This window comes from Fusarium musae, chromosome 8 (genome assembly GCF_019915245.1).
Source record: "Fusarium musae strain F31 chromosome 8, whole genome shotgun sequence".
Lineage (NCBI taxonomy): Eukaryota > Fungi > Ascomycota > Sordariomycetes > Hypocreales > Nectriaceae > Fusarium > Fusarium musae.
In genome coordinates, this window is record NC_058394.1 from 2,683,504 (window position 1) to 2,703,531 (window position 20,028).

Below are 20,028 nucleotides of genomic sequence, written 5' to 3' on the forward strand. Positions count from 1 at the left end.
GTTATCAACCTAACTTAGCCCAAGCCCACGTCCCACCTGAATGATAAGACTGACCATTCACGTCTATTTGCGCCATCATGTTGCACCAATGCACCACTAGCTTATCCGCCCCCCTCACGATTAGCTCCTAGCGGGGAAGTGAATCTCGGAAACGAGATAACTACTCTACCCAAGCTATCTGTATTCAGAGCTTCATCATATCAGCTGTATCATTCTTGACTTGGTAGATGGGGTATATATTGGCGGGCCTCAACGCACGTTTGTACCCATCAGATCTTTAACAATCCGCTTTTTACTCCATTTCTCTACCTACCCGCAATGACTGAATCTATGAGTATCCCTGGTACAGTCCACCTTGTGGATCTGGACCACGACATGCATGCTCGTCATGCCAGTTCATCTGCCGACATTGTCCTGAACCCAACTCCATCCAAGGACCCCAATGATCCATTGAACTGGGCTCCCCGCCGCAAGCTACTCTCACTGATTTGTCAGAACCTGTACGTGTACCCCACCGTTTGCGTTTGAACTGTGAGACCGTGTTGCAATATGACTAACAATATGTAGATATACCTGGTTCGCTGGGTTCGCAGTGTCGACCGTCTACTCTGTCCTCGTACCCCTCTCCGCCAAATCCGGTGTTTCGATCGCAACTCTTAATGAGGGCACGGGATATATGTTTCTCTTCCTTGGGTGGAGTCTTCTTTTCTGGCAGCCTTTTTCTTTGCGCTATGGTAAACGCTTGACGTATCTGATCTCTATTCTTGGTGCCATAGTAAGTGACCTTCCGTGGAAGCCCTGTACACATTTCTGACATCTCATTCCTTAGGGAACCAGTATTTGGAGGTATGTCTCGATCTTACACCCAATATCTATCCTTATCTAACAGTATTCTAGTGCATATGTTAGCAGCAATGGCGAGTGGCTAGCAAAGTGCATCATCCAAGGCTTCTTCATCTCCCCCATCGAAGCTCTTCCCGAGATCTCAGTCACCGATATAGTAAGTATCCAAACCCCTCATCAGAATCTCTGCTTACACGCTTAGTACTTCACCCACGAGCGCGGTACATATATGGGAATTTATTCCTTCGCCCTCGCCGGCAGCAATTACTTCGCCCCAGTCGTATGCGGCTTCATCGCCGATCATCAAGGCTGGCAGTGGGTCTTTTACTGGCCAGCCATTTTCCTGGCCGCTGTATTTGTCTTCCTGTTCCTATTCATGGAAGAGACGAACTATACCCGGGAAGTTGTTTCTGAGGACACTCCTGAGGTTACATTCTCCCAGGGTGAGATCAAGAACGAGAAGAGTGATTCTGTCGCTGCGGATACACCGGCTGCGGAGAATGGCGAGGTTTATAACACCCCCAAGACCTTTATACAGAAGATGTCGCTTTGGCAGCCATCGCCGGGCCAAAACATGCTTACGCGATCATGGCGATCGTTGAAGTATCTAACCTGGCCTGTTATTTTCTACGCCGGATTCTCTTATGGTTCATACCTCATCTGGTTCAACGTCCTCAACGCCACAGCCTCACTGATTCTTTCGGGACCGCCCTACCACTTTAGTTCTTCCATGGTTGGCCTGAGCTATCTTGCATGTTGCGTTGGTGTCGTCATTGGAGCTTTGGTTTCTGGCAGACTTAGTGATATTCTGACCATCAGACTCGCTCGTCGCAATGGTGGTATCATGGAAGCGGAAAGTCGCCTTTGGCCATTTGCTATCTGTGTCGTTATGGTGCCCTGTTCACTGATCCTTTGGGGCGTTGGAGCTGCCCATAGTGTCCATTGGTTTGGACTTGTGTTTGCGATGGGATGTCTCGCGTTTACCAGCGCTGTAGGCGTCACTCTCAGCGTCAACTATCTCATCGATAGTTATCATGGAATCAGTGGCGACGCGATCGTCACTGTCATTCTCATTCGAAACACCATGTCTTTTGCGATTAGCTACGGGTAAGTCTCATTCCATCAAATCTCGTCAATGGTTGCTAACATCTGGGTAGCATTACTCCTTGGATAACTCACCTTGGTTACCAGAACTGCTTCATTTCAGCCGCCTTTGTCGGAATGGTAGCATCTTCTGCGTTTATAATTATGATGGTCTATGGCAAGATGTTCAGAACTCGTAGTGCTGAGAAATACTATGAGCTGTCTGAGGATGGTCAAAGCCATTGATGGATGAAATGCAATATTAGTTGCTTCTATAGTTTAATGGAGGAGAGAATCGCTGGACCTTGCAGCTATTGGCATTTAAGAGTACCTAGAGCAACCAGGATGTGAATCTTTAATTGATGTAGGACCAAAAATACTCTAGCACCTCAAATGTGTGATTCCCCAAGTCCCCATGTGCCTTGGCCGCCCTCTTCCAGCTCCTTCTACCCAACGCTGATAAATCTCGTAGTTGATAACAGCATCCAATAGCTCAAGATACGCAACAAGGAACTGATTGGGCGAATGGGATCTTGATATCGGCTATCGTCGTGCCAAGCGTATGGAAGGATAACCATCCATGTCAACCCCGCATCTCAACAACTCCACCATGAAGCTATCGTCCAGTGATGTTGGACACAATCAGCCCCAGATAAAGCTGACGCGCGCCAGGAACACTAGTTAACCCGTTTGGGACAAGATGTCCCTGGTCACACGCCAACGTTGGATTCAAATAGCTCCTCCCTTGCCCTTTGCCGACTCCAATAAATGCCCCCGCCCTCGATTTCTTGTTTATGTCTCGACCAAAGATGCGATGATGACTGATAAGGTTAACAATTCGCGGAGGAAGTTGCGCACAAAGACAGGGTGCTTTACATGTAAGTTTATAGCATCAGTGTCTATTGTCTGGCTAACAATTGGTAACAGGTAGACAAAGACGCAAGAAATGCGACGAAAAGTCCCCGATCTGCGATTTGTGTCGATCCTCAGGGCGAAAATGCATATGGCCGTCAGCAAGTGATTTACTCGACCGCCGGTACTCCCATCATTGCGATTCACGGCACCAAGACCGGAGTCTGAAAGAACAAACACAACTACCCGATGATGACATTGGGAATTCCTTGATACCCACTAGCAGCAATCACCCCGTGCAACATACTCTCCCCCCCTCCAGCCCATCAACTGCATACGAGATCGATTCCGTCTGTCCATTAGACCTCCTATCGCAAGCCGCCACCGTACACCGCGTACTCTCCAACCATCTAGAACTCCGCGTCTCGGACCACTTCTCCGACAAATACTTCTCCCTCCTCCTACTACCAGACTGCTACCGCGGCTTCCACGACGGCTGGCTCACTGAGATCAAGCAGCTTATGGTAACTCACAAGAGTTTATACTACTCAGTCTTGGCTTGTGCTGCATCACATATCTTTCTCTCCGACGCTGTATGGGAAATGCATCCCGTTGCGTTGTCCTATTATGCTGAAGGAGTTAAAGAACTGCAGCTTTTGCTTGGGAAGGTTTCGCAATATGAGAATCATGATGCGCTGCTCATGTCTGTGATGTTGCTTTATCTCCATGGGGTATGTAACCAGCGATCAGATAGAAAGTTAATTACTGACTGCAATAGTGCCTGGGATGGGGAACACAGAGTGACGTCGCACAGCACGTCAATGCCGCGACTCGTATCGTCACTTTGAGATTACTTGACAAGCCAGCCGGCATTCAACGACTCTTCGACAGGCTAGCCCTCGAAAGTGTCATCTACCAACAGTTCCTGCTCTCAACTGGGCTCTGGACAGAAAGTAGCCAGTCCGAATTCGTGTTCGACCCGGATTTCTGGGATGGTGTTGAGAAGCTTCTCGACAAGTCTTCACTTTTATCAGGAGCGCCCTGGAACGTCGAAAGCCCTGTTTTAGGTGTGCCGTTGTATTTCTTCCGTACAAACATAATACTGCGGGAATGCTACCGCTCAGGTGTCAGTCTAGAACCAGAAGTCTTCAACCGGATACGACAAGAGGTACAATACTGGGAGGCACAACTCTGCGACCCGAACTCAGAATCCATTTACCTCTCCTCCGATACAGTCAGAAAGATACCCAGCTTAAAAATCAGAGACGAAACCTATTTATATGCGATAGTTGCCTCTCTGTTGCTCGAGCAGATTAGTGAGAACGGGAGTAGAGGGACTATGCCATCAGTGGTCTCTAGGGACAAGTGGCAGATAAGACTATTCTTACAAATTCTCAAGAGTCATCAAGGCAGTCGAGAATGGGCCAGATCATATGCAGGTAATTGGCCAGCGTATACCTTGGGGACTTTTCTTTCTTCGTCTGAGGATAGACTGGTGGTGAAGGAAGATCTTGAGGCTTCGTGGGAGGTTACGAGAATGACCTATGCCCTGAGGTACTGCCGTGATTTAGATGTCATTTGGAGGTCGAGATAGGAGTAGGTGATGAATATCCATACCAACTGTTTATGTGGGCCTTTACAAATCACTCGAGTCCCAAGCACATAGTCACGATACACACTTCAAAATAGGAGAAAATAAGTCAATCGTTTCTATATCTACTTTTACTTTTGTCTAAATGATGACCTGGTGGGTAGCAGGCTTCTCATCCTCGTGGCCGAAGATGTTTACGTCCCATCGAGGCTTGTCTATCGAGATGGTCAGCACTAAACTTGTTAACGATTACGGAAGTTGAACTTACTAGCGACGTAAGGAACGTTGTATCGGCGCTGCTCCTTGCCGACCTGCTCAATCTCGCGGATATCGTCCTCGGACAAGTCGATCTCCTGGAAGTTCTCGGCAATACGCTTGGGTGTGACAGACTTGGGGATGACGCTGTGGCCACCAACCTGAGCCCAGGCGAGACTTAATTGTGTCAGCTATATGAAGCAGTGTGAAATATTAATGGTGACTTACAGGACTTGGGTGGGGGAGACGGGTTGACCCTTCTCCTTCGTCAATCGCTCGGCGACGGCCTTGATCTCGGGGTAGGTGAAGAGGAGGGGAGCGTTGACCATGTTGTTACCGAAAGCCTAAGACATCAATTAGCATTTTAAATCTGGTTCTAGCATGCAAGAACTTACAGAGTAGGCGGTGACGTGGATGTTCTTCTCCTTGCAGTAGTCAATGAGATCCTTCTGGATCAAGAGAGGGTGGCGCTCAATCTGGTTGACAGCAGGGACGACTCCAGTGCCCTTGATAATCGCCTCGAGCTTCAGGTGGCGTTAGTTGCTTGTTCCGGCATGAGAGAGGTTGAGTACTTACGTGTTCCTTGGTATGGTTGGAAACACCGACGGCGCGGGCCTTGGACTTGGGAAGCTCGGTGACGGCTGTGAACGCAGGTTAGTCGCGTGTATCAAAGGGTCTAGATGCAAACTCACCCTTCCATGTGTCGACAATAGAGATGCTGTCATCGATGACGACGTCACCATCGGGCTGGTTTCCTCCAGTGAGAGGGAACAGATCCTGGCCAATAGGAGCACCCGAGTTCTTGAAAGAAACGGGGAAGTGGATAAGGTACAGATCAAGGTAGTCAAGACCAAGCTCCTGCAGACAGTCATCCAGAGCAGCCTCAACCTGCTTAGGGTCGTGCTGAGAGTTCCAGAGCTTAGAGGTAATGAAAACATCCTCGCGCTTCAGGCCAGGGATCTCAGCAAAGGACTTCTTCAAGGCCTCTGCGATCTCAGGCTGGTTTCCATAGACCTTGGCGAGATCCAAGTGGCGGTATCCAACCTTGAGGGCCTCGTAGACTCCCTGACCGACCTCACCGGGGGAAGCTTGCCATGTGCCGTATCCCAGAAGACTGATAACAATTAGCTAACCTCTCTCATTTCGGCTTGCGGGTTGACTTACGGGATCTTGGCGCCGGTGCTGAGAGTGAAAGTCTTTCCTTGAGACATTGTGAAATTCTGTGTTTTTGAAGGGTATATGAAATGAAAAGAATGAGAAAAGAAAGGCGGGAGAGTATTTATGTTCGAGATGTTTTTCCTTGAACCCCGCTATCTAGGCATGTATGACTGATGGATCTGGGAAAGGGCGCTAGAGCGCGCTACTCGAAGCGCTCCAATCTTGGCTCTCTGTGGCCGCCTCAAAGCAAGATCACGAGCGGGCTCCCCGCAGTGGAACGCAGCGCAATATCCGCCTCATTCATGTCCATAGCCCCAGAGTTTGAAACTGGCAACCGGTCCAATTAGATGCTCGCCAAGGTACAACTGACAGTATGGACTTTTCTATGATTTGCCCGACGAATCAAGACGATTGTCCTTGGTTCAAAAGTGACCAAGTTTGATAAACAAGGGCAACGTCGTATCCTAGATTCAACGTGCTTAAGGTCAAGCAATGAAGTATCAAGGCAATGCCGAGGCCAACAGAAGCTGGTTAACTAACGGTCTCCAACTTGGTAGATGAGAATAAGTAGATCATTCGCTTCTTACTTAATAGGACTTATGTCGCCGCCTTGTGGTATGGGACGCGACCTTGATATTAACACCTCCATTACTGCTCTACCATTTTCCTAAGCCTTGCCAGTCTTATCAAATTTGTTCAAATATCCATCTTTGTTGGCGCGCAACTATAATGACGCACTGGTTGCAATTTCAGGTTAGGCCGTTTTGGGACTAGATCTGCACGATTTAGCTTGGGATATCATGATAACGATAACGAGTCAATGGAAACGAAATCACTTGTGAAAGACGTTAAAACAAGATACATCAGTAATGAGCACATAAGATTTCTGTTTCTTAATCGGCCATAGTTGTGATATCTATTACAAGTTGAGCGGTGAGTCTTGCCAATGTCTCCTTCCGAAAGGAGTATCAGTCATACATCTGAGGGGGGCTCTCTACCCATATGCCCAACGATAGTAAGCTTGGAGACCAAGAGACCTGGAAACGACATCCATGGCGGATTCTGGGTGTTGTAAGCTCCTCACCAGGCGATATGATAATCAGTTTTGCGATCTATCTAGAGTATCCTTAACCACCAAATTTATTTCTCTTCTCGGTCTTTGGGGACATGCGCCCGCACTTCGATCTCCACTCGCATGTCGTCCAGAGCCAAGCGAGGAACCCCCAGGGCTGTCCAGGTCGGCTGATGATTTGGGCAATACTTCTTGAGGCAGCGAACCATTGTATCAAGTGCCTCGTCATTGAGGGGCAGGTGGTGTGACCTTAGGAAGAAAACATCCTCCCAGCCCCGACTGCCTGCTGCCTTCAAAGCAGCTTCCACGTTGTCGAAGGCTTTCTCTATCTGAATCACCACATTCGGGTCGATTTTCTCTGTCTCTCGGTCCCAGCCGCCTGATGGCACTTCAGAAACCTCATTTTCATTTCTAGGAAGGATCTATACCTTGGCCAGAACATTCGATGATGTCTCCGACACGGACGGCTTGGCTGTACCAGAGGTCCTTCTTGGAGCGCTCGCCATAGCCTTCGTAGGCAGTGTAGGTAAGGTGAGACATGGCTGCAGTAACCTGGTCTGTCTAGTTATGCTGTTTAGTTGTGAGAAGAGAAGGTAGAAAGTCGATTGACCATGAATACAGAAAAGAACTCAGAAAGTGAGTCAGTCATTTACATCACGGAACATAATGCCGAGGTGGATGATGACAAATACGGTTCAGCGGGTAACATTGGTAGGCTAACTATACCTGGGCTAGTCAAAGACTCTAAGCGTCGAAGCTCAAGGATGCCTGTAGTCTTGAGCAAGCAGGATAAACTGGTCTAAATGTCTGTTAGGATATAATGAACTTTCGTAAGTGTTTCTGCTCTGTAGTATCGAGACCCTAGTCCTCGATACCCGGGATACTCTCATGGCTGAAGGTGAGAGTGTACTATCCGGGCCTCGGGGTGGAGCCAATGTCAGCCAGCCGGTGACATCCAAGGGGCCCATCATGACTGTTCTCACCTCATCAGTGAAGAGCTTTTGCATCGTTCGGTATTGCGAGCTGAAGACTCTGATCCTCATCGATGAGCTTCATCGTTGGAAGAATCTTTGGGCATGGATGAATTGACTAGCTGGGGTCCCAGCCGCTTTGGAGTTAGACGGGCACTCCGACTGAGTCGAAACAGACAGCAACTGTATCCGTTGATAGGCCATCTTATCTCAGGCCCTTCTCAAAAACAAGTCACATGCCTGGACACTGCTTAGATGTCGAATTGGACCGGAACCTCGAAAGGATTTCATTTATGCTCATGTGATGCCTGGAAACAGAATATGGACTTTTTCCTGGGACTGGTCTCTCTTCTCTCTAAAGCGCCAATTTATCCGCTGCAATCATGGAATGGTGGTCAATATGGCTTACAAAGATCATCACCAAGATAATTTATCGTTTCTCTGATCACTGCTGCAATATGCTGCGAAAGTCTTACTGCGCATGGCCAAACCGATGAATTTGATGCTATGGAAGGTATGCACAACAAGTTGATTTCTCTCCAAGACCCTCAATTACCACAACCAGTATCCAAGCAAGTGTTAGACACCCTTCTAAAGGGCATCCCGTAGACAAATACCGTCAGTCCATCTTCCAGGCGAACAAAAATCTCCAGGACTGTTGTTATGCCCGAAGGCGCTTAGGGAAGCCCGGGGATACCAGGGACCTCAGGAGCTCCAGGTGTACCATTTCCAGGAAGGCCACCGGGGAGAGAAGTGGGAAGAGGAACAGGCAGACCAGTTGGAAGGCCAGTGGGCAGACCAGAAGGCAAACCGCCAGGGAAACCAGGGATACACTTCTGGACCCCAGCCACAATTTCGGCAAAACTATATCTTCTTAGTTGATGTCATAGGTCAGAGCATGGCCAGCAGACTTACCAAGTTGCGATATCAGTGAGAGCAGCGGCACCGCCGGTGGGCTTGAGGTTCTTGATGCAGTCGGCGGCGCTGGTGATGCTCTCAAGACAGGCAGGGTCGATTGAAGAAACCGGAAGCTTGGGCGTGGCAGCTCCAAGAGCAAGGGCGGGGAAAACGAGCATGGCGGAGAACTTCATGGTGATGATTTGATAAATCCTTTGAGATTGAAGTGGTTGTGCTGGCAGAGTGTTGATTGTGAGTGCTGGTGATTGAATGATGAGAAAGGAAGATCCAGCAGCTTTATAGTTTTCAAAGGCTATCAGAATTATCCCAGAGTGGATTGTAGCCATTCCCAATAATGCTACCATACATGAGTCTTGGAAGAAGCTGATTCATTTCTTCCCGAATTCATGAAATGTGCAGCTGAAGTTGAAACGCATGATAGGCCTCTTACATGCCATGGCAGTACTGGTATCTGTGCAGTTCGGAAGTTAATTGCCTTGGGAATTAAATTTGACTCGCTGCGCTAGGCTCAAAGCTTGATCTTCTGGTATGTGATCGTCCAACTTGGTAACTCGGATGCTTATCGATACTCTTTGGAGGCTTCGCGTCGCTGTCTATGTCATACCCTTCTGACAGTGTCGGTAGTTAGCCAGGAACAACAGTGTTACTAGTTAGACTAGAACCTCAAATGTCGCGTGTGCTTTCTAGATTTCTGCGATTTAAGCCTGCAATCGTATCTATTCTGTATTCTATATTCGCCTCTGGACTTTATTGCTCATTCAGACTTTATCGTAGGATTAGAAATCGTAGCCCGATAAGACTCCAGAACTATCCCAAGCACGTAGAGCCATCTGTCAGACTTCCAGCACACAACTGTCATGCCGTTTGTATTGAAATGTCTTGGATGAATATCTCAAAGCAAGATCAAACCCCATCTCGGCAGCTAAACTGTGAGACATTGAAGAAAAATCCCATCCCTTCACTGCGACAGCATCTAAGACACCAACTGCCGCAACATACTCGGACATGATTGGCGCAGCGAAAGTGATCCACAGACTGTCAGTCACTCCTGAATCATATATATCCAATTGTCGCCGATCCCTCTTAAGTCACATTAGCGACTGCGAAAGTCTTGTACTGGGGCAGCTGAAAACCTCCCCTGCAGTGTATCGTAGAACATCTCCCTGGGCGAACGGAACTGGGCTGATTCAAAATCTGGCATGTTGCATGTTAGCTTGACTTCAACATTCACAAAGTCCCTACCATATGCATCGGTGTGCCCGACATAGTTGCATTAGTAGACCATACTCTAGATATTATTTAATATTCAGGCCCTGAGCTATGTCTCGTAAGCGCCTCGGTTTGATAACCGCTGTTTGTCCACAATAACCTACCAATCCCTTTTCTTCGCCTCGAACAATCAAACACGATACTTCTTGATATCAATGAGCCTTTTCAAGTTTTAAAAGGCGCTTGCCTCTGGCATTGTATCTTTGATCTTAATTGGGCCAATAGAAGAATTCATTCTGGCTCTGCTAACTCATCTAGACCGCCGCGTCTGAGGACCGTCGACGGATAATCTATCGGAAGATATACTACATTTCTAGCCCTTGATCGCGGTACTGCTGGAAATTTATTTTAATGCCTACTATACGCGCTCTAATGTGGTTGTTGCTGGATACAGAGGCGGGAAAGGCTTTGGCAGTTCCTCCGAGATCAGCATGACAAGCTGCAGATTGCATCTTAGTTCAAGTCTTGAAAGCCGGGGAAGCGGGGGATTGCAGTGCCGATTAGCCTCCGTAATAATATACTTCCGTATTGTTCTAACTCTTTGGCGATGTCGAGTTCCCGCTCATAAGTACACACATAGCTAAGTCCTAGTTTAACAAATTCTTCATTGTCATCTAAATCTTGCCCACTCTACTCAATCGGATCACCGGCATATCATACAAGGTTATTTCTACTGTGCTGCAATTACACAAAACATCACCATGAGGCTCAGCGCTGCTATCAAGTCAACGTGCTTCCTTCTCCTTGGTCAAAGCACTATTGCTGAGGGTGCAAAGACCTCCCGGGGCTTTCTCCAGACTTGGCCTATTCCTGAAGGTGTTGCTGTCGCAACCTCTTTCGACGTCAAGGCTCGCGTCCCCGGGGGCAAGTGGGAAAAGATTGAAATATATCAACTTGTTCTCAACGAGGTAAACTTCACCACCGGCGGTTCCATCCAGCATAACTCCTCGCTGGCTTATTTCGACTTGAACGGTGCTGTAGAGATTCAAGCCAGATATCTCAAAGATCGAGTTTCAAAGGCAGTCATCAGGCCTTACTCCCTCAACTTGACCCCAAAGAAATCTGGCTCTGTTGTCACTTTCACCTTGAATGAGCCGCGAGATATTGTTGTTCAGGCCAACGACGACATCTTCGACGTTTTGCATATCTTCACTAACCCTCTTGATACAAATGTTCCATCTGAGGGGGATAAAGATGTCACCTACTACGGTCCTGGCTATCACAAGCTCAACTCTACGCTCGAGGTCGAATCTGGCAGAACTCTGTACGTCGCTGGTGGAGCAGTGGTTTCAGCTCCCTATATCACAGTCCCCAACTCAAGCGATGTGACCATACGTGGGTGAGGTCTCTTGTACAGTCAAAAAGGAAATTCGCTACAGGTCTACCGATCCAAAAACGTCTTGATCGAGCGCCTGGTCGGCATCGACTTCCTACCGAGGGCTTACGAATCAAAGGACGTGGCATTCAGTCATTGGCGTGACTTCAGTGCCGTGCAATGGGGAGATGGAATGGACGTGTATTGCTACGAAAACGTTCTTATCGATTCCGTTTTCTTGCGCAACTCAGATGACTGCATCGCGGTCTACGCTCACAGGGATGAATGGTACGGAAACTCTACCAACGTTACCATTCAAAACTCAATTCTCTAGGCTGATGTTGCGCATCCGATTAATATTGGTACACATGGCAATACCTAAGACCCCGAGACCATCGCAGGTCTGATTATTCGCAACATAGACATCCTCGACCAACGAGAGGGACAGGTCGACTACCAAGGAACCATCGCACTCAATCCTGGAGATGGAAATCTCATTCAAGATGTGTTGATTGACGACGTGCGTGGTGAAGATTTCTACCTGAGAAACTCTTGTTACTTGCGACAGCAAATAATTCACTCTCAAGTCTGCGACTGAACCGACCGTTTGGATACTCTGTAGCATTATTATTTTCCAAACTATACAATAGACTGCTGCCTATAAGTGATTATAACATGATAGATGGTGGAGCTTTGCACTTCATCTGCAAGATTTCGACTCTGCATTATGTCACAGGAATATCAGTTCACAGCACTTGATTGCCCTGAAGCTAGGCGTGGTGATCAATCAGGAATTCCTATGGACTAAGGCACTCAAATCTGGTAAAGCGGAATAAAACCCACGTTAAGGTAAATTTCTTTTTAAGTCTATTCGATGTGATTCGATCAACCGCCAAAGTCCTCGCAGTGGACATCTAATCTGATATTTCGTTGTCTCTGCGATTTACTTGCTGAATCTTGCACGGCATCCATGAGCGACTTAGGTCCACAAGACAAGACCAGCACTCGGTCATGACTTGTAGATGCTTCTATGGCTGTTCTGATTGTTTCATCAACATCCAGCTTCTCGAAAAATGGACTGGACTTTAGCTCATCTTCAGTCGCTCCACGGATTGACCCGCATGATTCGTCAATCTCAGATATTGTTTGATAGTCGATAGTATCATCTCTTAGCAGAATTCCACATTCTGCTCCGCATGGCGATGTTTGAGGGTCGCTGTCGTCATGCACTGAGCCAGATGCAAACCGTTCGCCTGTCACGTAGACCTTGACGCTGGTGGGATATTCAGAATTCGCAATATCGCGCAAATGTCGGTGAAACCAGCTCAGTTGTTCTACAGTTCGTCAGTCATCAGATACGCTTTTTGTATAGTCGAGACTTGACATAGACATACCCATTTGCCTCACAGCCCATACAAACTCGATAGACTGGATTGACAGCTTTTCACGCTGCATCATGATGCGATTCATGACGCCAAAGGTAAACGCAGCTCCACTCCCACCAGCAATAAGGATTAGTTTATCGTAGTTGCTCATGTCTGCTAGTGAGCCATATGGCCCCTCGATGGATGCTGATAGAGTAGCTCTGGGATGTTGGTATGCAAAGTTGCCCAGAGCTTTGGTGAAGCCTTCATGCGAGTTCATGATGAGCTCTAGACCAGAGGAGTCATTGCTGACGATGGTAAAGGGATGAGTCTCGAATAATCGAAGTCTTGGAATCCATAAGAAGCAGTGCGATCCAGGTAAGTCGTTTTCCAAACCAGGCTTCCTGAGCACTATTCGTGTTCCTTTGTATGGAAGAGGATATAATGTCGCCGAGTTGTTGACGAGGTTGTATAATAACTTGCTAAAGCGTATGAGTCGATCGACTGTCCATATACTGAAGATGATGAGCATCACCATCGGGATCTTCTTCGCCCAGTTTGGCCTATGCAGTGCTGTCAAAAAAACGACCGCCATAAAGGCGATGACGTGGCTAGCATAGAACAACTCGTAGTGCTTGTGCCTAAACACTCCCATCAATAGGACAAGCATAGCAACACCTGCACCCATGCCTTCGATGTCCTCCTTCTTCAACAACTGTACAAAGCGACCTTGGCGGCCGAAATGTATCGTGTAGACAAGGGCGTGGAGTGCGAGGAGAAATACTGTTGTATAGCCAACAATGCGATGTAGGATATTCAGTTGGCTATGCGAAACTGAGGCTAAGAGACCGAGAGGCGTATTCTTGAGGCCGAAAAAGACACATAGCGCCATATTGCCAACGCACATCCTGACATCAGTCAATTCCGCATGAAATGCCATGAAGGAATAGTGTATCTTACCACCCAAATCGAGAAGCCCAATGATTCAAGAGTTGAGGCATCGCAAGCATATTTGAGCAGAAAGCGACATTGCCGATAAGATAGACGCTGATCATCACGACGAACCCCAAAGAAGGTCGGCCAAACCATGAGGCTGGCAGCCGTCTCTGTAAAGTTCTATGGAGAGTCTGAGTATAATACAGCAAAAATATCTGGAGATCTTTACATACTGGAATATCACGAAAGAGGCCTCATGTCCGTAAGTCGATAATAAAGCCGACGTTTTCGAGTGCGGAGATGTGAAACAAAGACTGCGCAAGCAACGACTGGCGATAACTAAAGTCATGAGGCCACATAAGAAAGCGGCATACTTGGTCAGTGCCTCTTCATTCTTTCCCTGCTTGGTAGGTGGTGGTTGAATTCCCTCCATTTTCGACAAGCGATCATGGTATGATGGAGGAAGAATGACGGATCTCGCACTGATTGATAAGATTGAGTTAAAAATCGATTGATAAGTCTACCCAGACTCTCGGTCAAGCGGGCATTTCGCGTGAGTCCCGCCGCATGATCCCAGTCACGCTGCGCGGTAGTCGAGCTACGAATTCCCCCGATGTCGCTGCGACCTCTCACTGGACCAAATCTTAGCGAAGAGGGTGTCATGAGTGTTCTGAATTTTTAGCACGCGTTAGGTCCCTTTAGCTTTGCTGTTATCAATCTCCGTCGGCTTTCCGTCGGCGTCGGCCCCGAGAAAGCTAGGCTCGGTGTTTCAATCATAAGCCTGATAGGCTGTTATGGTCATTATGGGGCACAACAGGGATATCGATGATGGTGGAAAAAATTGTTCACTGTGAACAAACAGTAAACAATCTCTCTACTGACCCTTGCTCGACAAACCTCTGTCCTTTAGTGGAAAGGGCGCCAAGTAGCTGGGTTATTTGCATGAGCCGACTAATCACAAGGATCCACAAGATCAGATAAGATCATGTCAGGCTAGATTGATAATTGGTTCGACTCGAGTGTCCACAGCGAAGAGCGTACAGTCCTGTACTGCTCGCCGAACAGCATGCTCTTGGTTCGTCTCGTGGATTCGCAGTAATGAGGGCTGCTGAGAGGTATTTGGTTCTCGCATTTAACAGTCATAATTGCAGAAAGGGTCATTTGGATCAAGAACCAGAGTCTACAGCAAAAGAATCGCTTTACTACTATAGCGTGATCAGGTTCCACTAAGTTCCTATCGGAACCTCATGATTTTTATCTGGCCCGAAGGGCAAACAAATGCTACTCTCGAGGCATTAATGTCCAACGCCATTCGGCGAAAATCCGCAGGTACCCAGAGCATTCGTTCATTTCCCCGCATAATCCAGTCCATTTGGAGGGATAAACCCCAACCAATATGCGCTGTGCCCTGGAAATCTCCAGGCTCGCCAATTGCGAGTAAGCCATATCGCGTGGCTATTACCCACCAGGGCGTCTCGAGTGGCGGTGTATCACGCGTTGTAGCATCTGCTTTGAGAGATCCAAGATCTTTGACAGTGTAGGGGTAAGTCGTTTCCCTCATAAAAAACGAAGGTCGTTCAGTATCGTGGGTCAAAAGCCATGAATTATCTGGGGAGAATGCCAGAGGAATTTCACTGGAAGGTGGTAGAAGTTGTTCCGTGATCCAGTTGCCCAGTCTCCGATGCAGGATATATAGATCTTGTAAGGTACCAGAAAGAGCCAGGGCTTGCCGATCTTCTGAATAAATAAATCTGGAGAGTCCCGTGGCTATTTCGAGGGGCAGAATCTCGGAGATAATATCCTGTGGTGTTTGTGGATATTTGGTCAAGTCCCAGGCTTTCAACACAATTTCTTTGTCAGTGATGAAAACAGACAGTGATGACATGTAACGTCCATCGGCCGATATAACCACAGACCCTCGATCCTCAAGACCTGAAAATTGAACCTGCTTCATGACCTCAGTGTTCCAGACACAGATCTTGCCGTACGCTTCCTTCATTGCCACTAGTTTATCATCAGGCGTGAAGCTCACCCCCTGAAAGCCCAAAGGCTCCCCGGAGAGAAGGATGTCTGTACAGATATCTGCCATCGTATCCCAGATATGCGTTTTTCCAAATGATACCGATGATGCTAACATACTGCCCTTGGGAGAAAATAGAAGGCTGTCAACCCGAAGACCTTTGTCAGGACAAGAGCTTTCCAGAGATGCTTGAGATGAATAATCGCATGTCTGAACTGGTGATAGCTGTTTCTGCCTGAGTTGGTTCGACACAATATCAGACAAATCCCAAAGCTTAACAGTATTATCCCGGCTTCCAGATGCCAGCTGGTTTCCACATACTGATAGAAACTTAATTGGCCGAGAGTGCCCCTTGAGTACTTTAACAAGGCCTCCAGTCTCATCCCAGACCCTGATCAAGTTGTCAAGCGAGCCTGAGATTAGCATACGGCTATTTCCTGAGAATGTGAGACACCAAGCGTAATCCTCATTGTACAAGTCGTGTTTCTGGACCCAGCCTAGCGTATTATCTAAGTGCCAGAGTCGAATACGGTCTGCTGAGGCTGCTGCAATCTGCTGCCCATCTACTGAGCAGGCCACTGAATGAATCTCTTCAATATCCCAAGATAGATTAATATTGCACTCGCCAGTGAATATATTCCAGATCTGAACCTCTGTTGCAGTTGGAGAGATACCGACAATGTCTGTTGCGGTCAGTACGGCTATGTTGCTATTCTCTTGAATAATCTGGTCGAGAACAGAGAGTGCTTCACCAGTCTTCCAGTTAAAGACAGCAACATCTCCGTCGTGTACAAGTGCAATATTGTTACCGTCTGGCAGGAAGAAGCAGTGCTCTGCCATAGCCTCTAGTTTCCGCACCAAACCAAACGTTGATGCACTAAGGATAAGGACACCATCTCCATAATATAAACAGCATAGAAATAGCCCATCTGGAGAGTATACTGCCACCGAAAAAAGCGCGTGGTTCTCCTCTTGACGAACCAAATCACCTGAAAGTGTCTCGTAGATATCAAAACCCGAAGAATGTGAAACAGCTAGGTAGCAGCCATCAGGAGAGTAACTGGCGTGATGTGCATCAGGGCGAGTATAAATTGTTTGCAGGCTACCATCCCATTGCCGTCCCATCTCTGGCTTGCCAATGATCCACTCAGGTGTCTGGTAGCAGAAACTTTGGCGAACAACACTACTCTTGGGGCTAAATATGAGTGCCGAGCAGTAAACCTGAAGGGGAGCGATTTCGATAGCGGGTTTGTGATAGTAGATAAACCGATGAGCATCATGAATAAAATCCGTAAGCTCCTGCATTGGAATGTCGGCCTATACGAGTTAATCGTCCATCTACATGCTGGGAAGAGCAAAGCTTACGAGCGTGGTTTTCAGAAGGAGTATACTTGCAATCGCAGTAGATAATTCTCCCAAGAGGCTAAGTGCCTCCAACCAATTTGTGAATTTCGAATGAAGGAATATGGACACTCTTTTGAGTCTCGAGAGGTCCGGGCCCTGCATGAAATCTGACTTGCAAAGGTGCTGCACCCAATACACACATGAATATTTGATAGCACACAACGGGTCAGGACTTGGGACTTCAACCGGGTTGAGGGTGCCGGGCGAACCAAGTTCGTAGATATCTTGTCTGAGGGTATTCTGCATGCCCTCAAGCGATCGACAGAAGATATACGCATGCTTGTGTTTTGTTCCATGGGGGAAAAGGATTCTGTGGCCTTGATCGAGGAGAAACTCCTTGGCTGATTGATGTACAAAGAATATCTCCCCATTCTGCAGTGTCAAGAAGGAACCACAAGAGGCTATTACGTCTTCCACATCTTCTTCATCGTAATCATCCATGAATTCCACAAGTGTCGGGATCTCAGCCGATGAGAGAGGGCGGTAAACAATGCAAACCAAGGCTAGGATCTGTTTCAGCCGATCAGCCTCAGGCGAATTTGTTATTCGGTCCAGCATAGCCTGGTAAAGAGCTACAAGGCTCGTTGGAAACTTCACTAGTTCTTCCATGACCAAACGCTTTCTGATACTAGAGTTAGCAAGCCTTTCGCAGACCAATGCTACCCAAAGGAACGTATCATCAGCATGGGACTGCATATAATCGAAGACCTTGTCTTTCAATTCCGAGTCATTCTTCCACTTCGTCTTTGCCAGATCATCCACCTTCTTGCGAATATATGACTTGACAGCTTGGGACACCGACTCATGCTCTTGTTCAAGGTCAAGGCAGATCAAACCCGTCGCATCCGCGAGTTCTTGCTGGATCTCAGGCCAGTCGCGACTCGAGACGATCCACTTGGTGTTACAGGACTCAGATAGGTCCGCGATGAGTTTTATGAGCTTGGACCTGTTGATTGTGCACTCGTCCAGAGCATCCACGAGTAAGATCGCGTCATTAAGACTCGGATCTTGTAGCATGGTGGTTAAAATATCCCCAAGAAGCTCACTGCTATTGATGCTGTTGAACAGCCTGTCTTTTTGCTTGTCATAACTTGGGCGGATCGCTGATATGAGGGACGGTTGATGCTCAAGAAGAACATAGATCAACCCTCTCAGGACAGCAATATCACTAGACAGGTCCTCTTCTTTGACATTCGCTTGACAAAGGAAGAAAGAGATAGGCCTTAGACTCTTTTGGAGTTCATCGATGATCCCACAAAGTAGCATCGTTTTACCTTTTCCAGGCGGTCCATTGATCCATAAGATTCGACTTGACGAATTGTCGATGAGTGTCTGATAGGCGTCACTCTTCAAGATCCATTCATATGAGTCCTTGAGTGGATCGCCCTTCTGACTTTGGATCCGTTTCTTGTCCTTACGGGGGTCTGTGATCAACAAAGCGGCCAGACAATCCCTGTCTTTGTCATCTTGCGCGTTCTTTTCTTTCAATCGGGCCTCCTCTCGCAGAATCTTGCAGATAGTTTCCAGCGACTCAGCTTGGTCTATTGAAGATGTTTCGATCGTGCCGAGCTTCAAGCGGATATCCTGGTTGTCGTACTGTTCAATGTCCTTCTGAATGAGCCGTTCTGCATCTTTGATGGTGTTGAGCTCCCCCGCCCAATCATCAAGCTTGACTGCATCTCGTAGAATAACACCTGCCCAATTGCGGTAATATAGACAAGCGCTTTTCATCTGAAACAACAAAAGCTTCTTGTAAAAGTCGATGATTTGAGTTTCCAGGTTGGTTCTCAACGTGGCAGATGGAGCGCTGGAGTTGTCCTGTAGGACCAAATCAACCAGATTCCAATACCACTCCATTCGTGACAAGACATAGGCGATGCCTTTTCGATTGAGTCCTGGTTCCTTCATCGGATTGGAAAGGATCTGAAGTCTTGTTAGTCATTGTCCTGGAGGTAATTGTAGGGCGTATACCTCCAAGCCTAGAGTGACACCCGCCCACGCAATCGCGGCCTCAGAGGAGTATTTCACTGCCTTATCCACTACTCCTTTGAGATTATCGATAGTCTCGATGATACTTGATACACTCTCCTTGAGTTTAGCCTGCCGCTTAGACTTCTCAAGTCCGGAATAGACCAATCTCCACACCTGGCGCGATTTGACGGTTTTGCAGTGTTCCAGGGCCTGGAGCTCCTCGGGAGCCGTTATATCTGTCCACTCATGCTGCACCAGTTGCAAGATTTCCTGGTAACTTTTGACGACCTCGGGTTCTTTCTCTTCCAGAATGTCGTAGGCTTTGTTCCACAGTCGCTCAGGTACACTCCGAACAGCGCTTTCTGGTTCAGGTGAGGGCAGGGAAACAGTTGCTGCCTCATTTGTTGCTGTGGATGTTGACGTAGGAGCCGGAGAACCCTCGTCTGTCACGGTCAAAGAAGATCCAGTAGATTGATGGCATGATGGATTCGTGATCTGGCTAGTTGAAATTGTTGAGGGTGCAGACGATGGCCTAAATGATTGTCGATTGGGTGAGTCCGAGGACCGCAGTTTCTTCTTGAGCTTCGAAAGCTGCTTCATGGGAGCAAACTGGTGGTTCAATGTCCTTCAAGTTTAGTGAAGGATCAGAAAGAAGTGATTGATGTTGGGCTGAGGTGCGGGGAAGCTTGAAAACCACCTGGGCGGGGAGGGGTAAGCGCCGCCATCAGTAGGCAGAAAAGCCCTTGGAGCTGAAACCTGCATATGAGGCCTCACTCTTATCGGTCCTACGATTGGTTGTCGGACTGGTCAGCCTGCAGCAAGGCCGGCATTAGCCTATGTGGTCATCCCCGCCCTGGGTCAGTGCCAATTACATAGGTATGTGTTCCTGGATCAGAATTATGGGATCTCGAAGCAGATCTGTGGGCACTGGCTACGATACGATACAGATCAGATGAGACTCTAGGTCGATTGCTGATCAGTGGCAATCATTGGTTTGCTATCTGCT

General features: G+C 47.7%; 7 protein-coding genes across 7 annotated transcripts; 2 read left to right on the forward strand and 5 right to left on the reverse strand.

Moving 5' to 3' along the window:
* Positions 1-318: 318 nt before the first annotated feature.
* On the forward strand, positions 319-2,172 carry J7337_011140 (uncharacterized protein; the record flags this gene model as incomplete). Its single annotated transcript, XM_044828690.1, has 6 exons — positions 319-500; positions 568-775; positions 830-846; positions 898-1,000; positions 1,046-1,950; positions 2,001-2,172. 6 exons carry the CDS (start codon positions 319-321, stop codon positions 2,170-2,172), a joined length of 1,587 nt encoding a protein of 528 aa, XP_044677244.1.
* Positions 2,173-4,510: 2,338 nt separating this feature from the next.
* Positions 4,511-5,835, reverse strand: GLD1_2 (mitochondrial glycerol dehydrogenase Gld1; the record flags this gene model as incomplete). Its single annotated transcript, XM_044828691.1, has 7 exons — positions 4,511-4,584; positions 4,638-4,801; positions 4,853-4,968; positions 5,020-5,148; positions 5,201-5,265; positions 5,317-5,738; positions 5,789-5,835. The coding sequence occupies 7 exons, from the start codon at positions 5,833-5,835 to the stop codon at positions 4,511-4,513; spliced, it is 1,017 nt and encodes a 338-aa protein (XP_044677245.1).
* A 1,087-nt stretch (positions 5,836-6,922) lies between these two features.
* On the reverse strand, positions 6,923-7,394 carry J7337_011142 (uncharacterized protein; the record flags this gene model as incomplete). The annotated part of the gene is made up of 2 exons (XM_044828692.1): positions 6,923-7,233; positions 7,283-7,394. 2 exons carry the CDS (start codon positions 7,392-7,394, stop codon positions 6,923-6,925), a joined length of 423 nt encoding a protein of 140 aa, XP_044677246.1.
* A 1,108-nt stretch (positions 7,395-8,502) lies between these two features.
* Positions 8,503-8,916, reverse strand: J7337_011143 (uncharacterized protein; the record flags this gene model as incomplete). Its single annotated transcript, XM_044828693.1, has 2 exons — positions 8,503-8,689; positions 8,741-8,916. 2 exons carry the CDS (start codon positions 8,914-8,916, stop codon positions 8,503-8,505), a joined length of 363 nt encoding a protein of 120 aa, XP_044677247.1.
* Positions 8,917-10,713: 1,797 nt separating this feature from the next.
* J7337_011144 (uncharacterized protein) lies at positions 10,714-11,661 on the forward strand (the record flags this gene model as incomplete). The annotated part of the gene is made up of 2 exons (XM_044828694.1): positions 10,714-11,347; positions 11,378-11,661. 2 exons carry the CDS (start codon positions 10,714-10,716, stop codon positions 11,659-11,661), a joined length of 918 nt encoding a protein of 305 aa, XP_044677248.1.
* Positions 11,662-12,212: 551 nt separating this feature from the next.
* On the reverse strand, positions 12,213-13,583 carry J7337_011145 (uncharacterized protein; the record flags this gene model as incomplete). Its single annotated transcript, XM_044828695.1, has 2 exons — positions 12,213-12,661; positions 12,722-13,583. 2 exons carry the CDS (start codon positions 13,581-13,583, stop codon positions 12,213-12,215), a joined length of 1,311 nt encoding a protein of 436 aa, XP_044677249.1.
* A 1,278-nt stretch (positions 13,584-14,861) lies between these two features.
* Positions 14,862-19,622, reverse strand: J7337_011146 (uncharacterized protein; the record flags this gene model as incomplete). Its single annotated transcript, XM_044828696.1, has 3 exons — positions 14,862-16,964; positions 17,013-18,974; positions 19,023-19,622. 3 exons carry the CDS (start codon positions 19,620-19,622, stop codon positions 14,862-14,864), a joined length of 4,665 nt encoding a protein of 1,554 aa, XP_044677250.1.
* Positions 19,623-20,028: the final 406 nt, after the last annotated feature.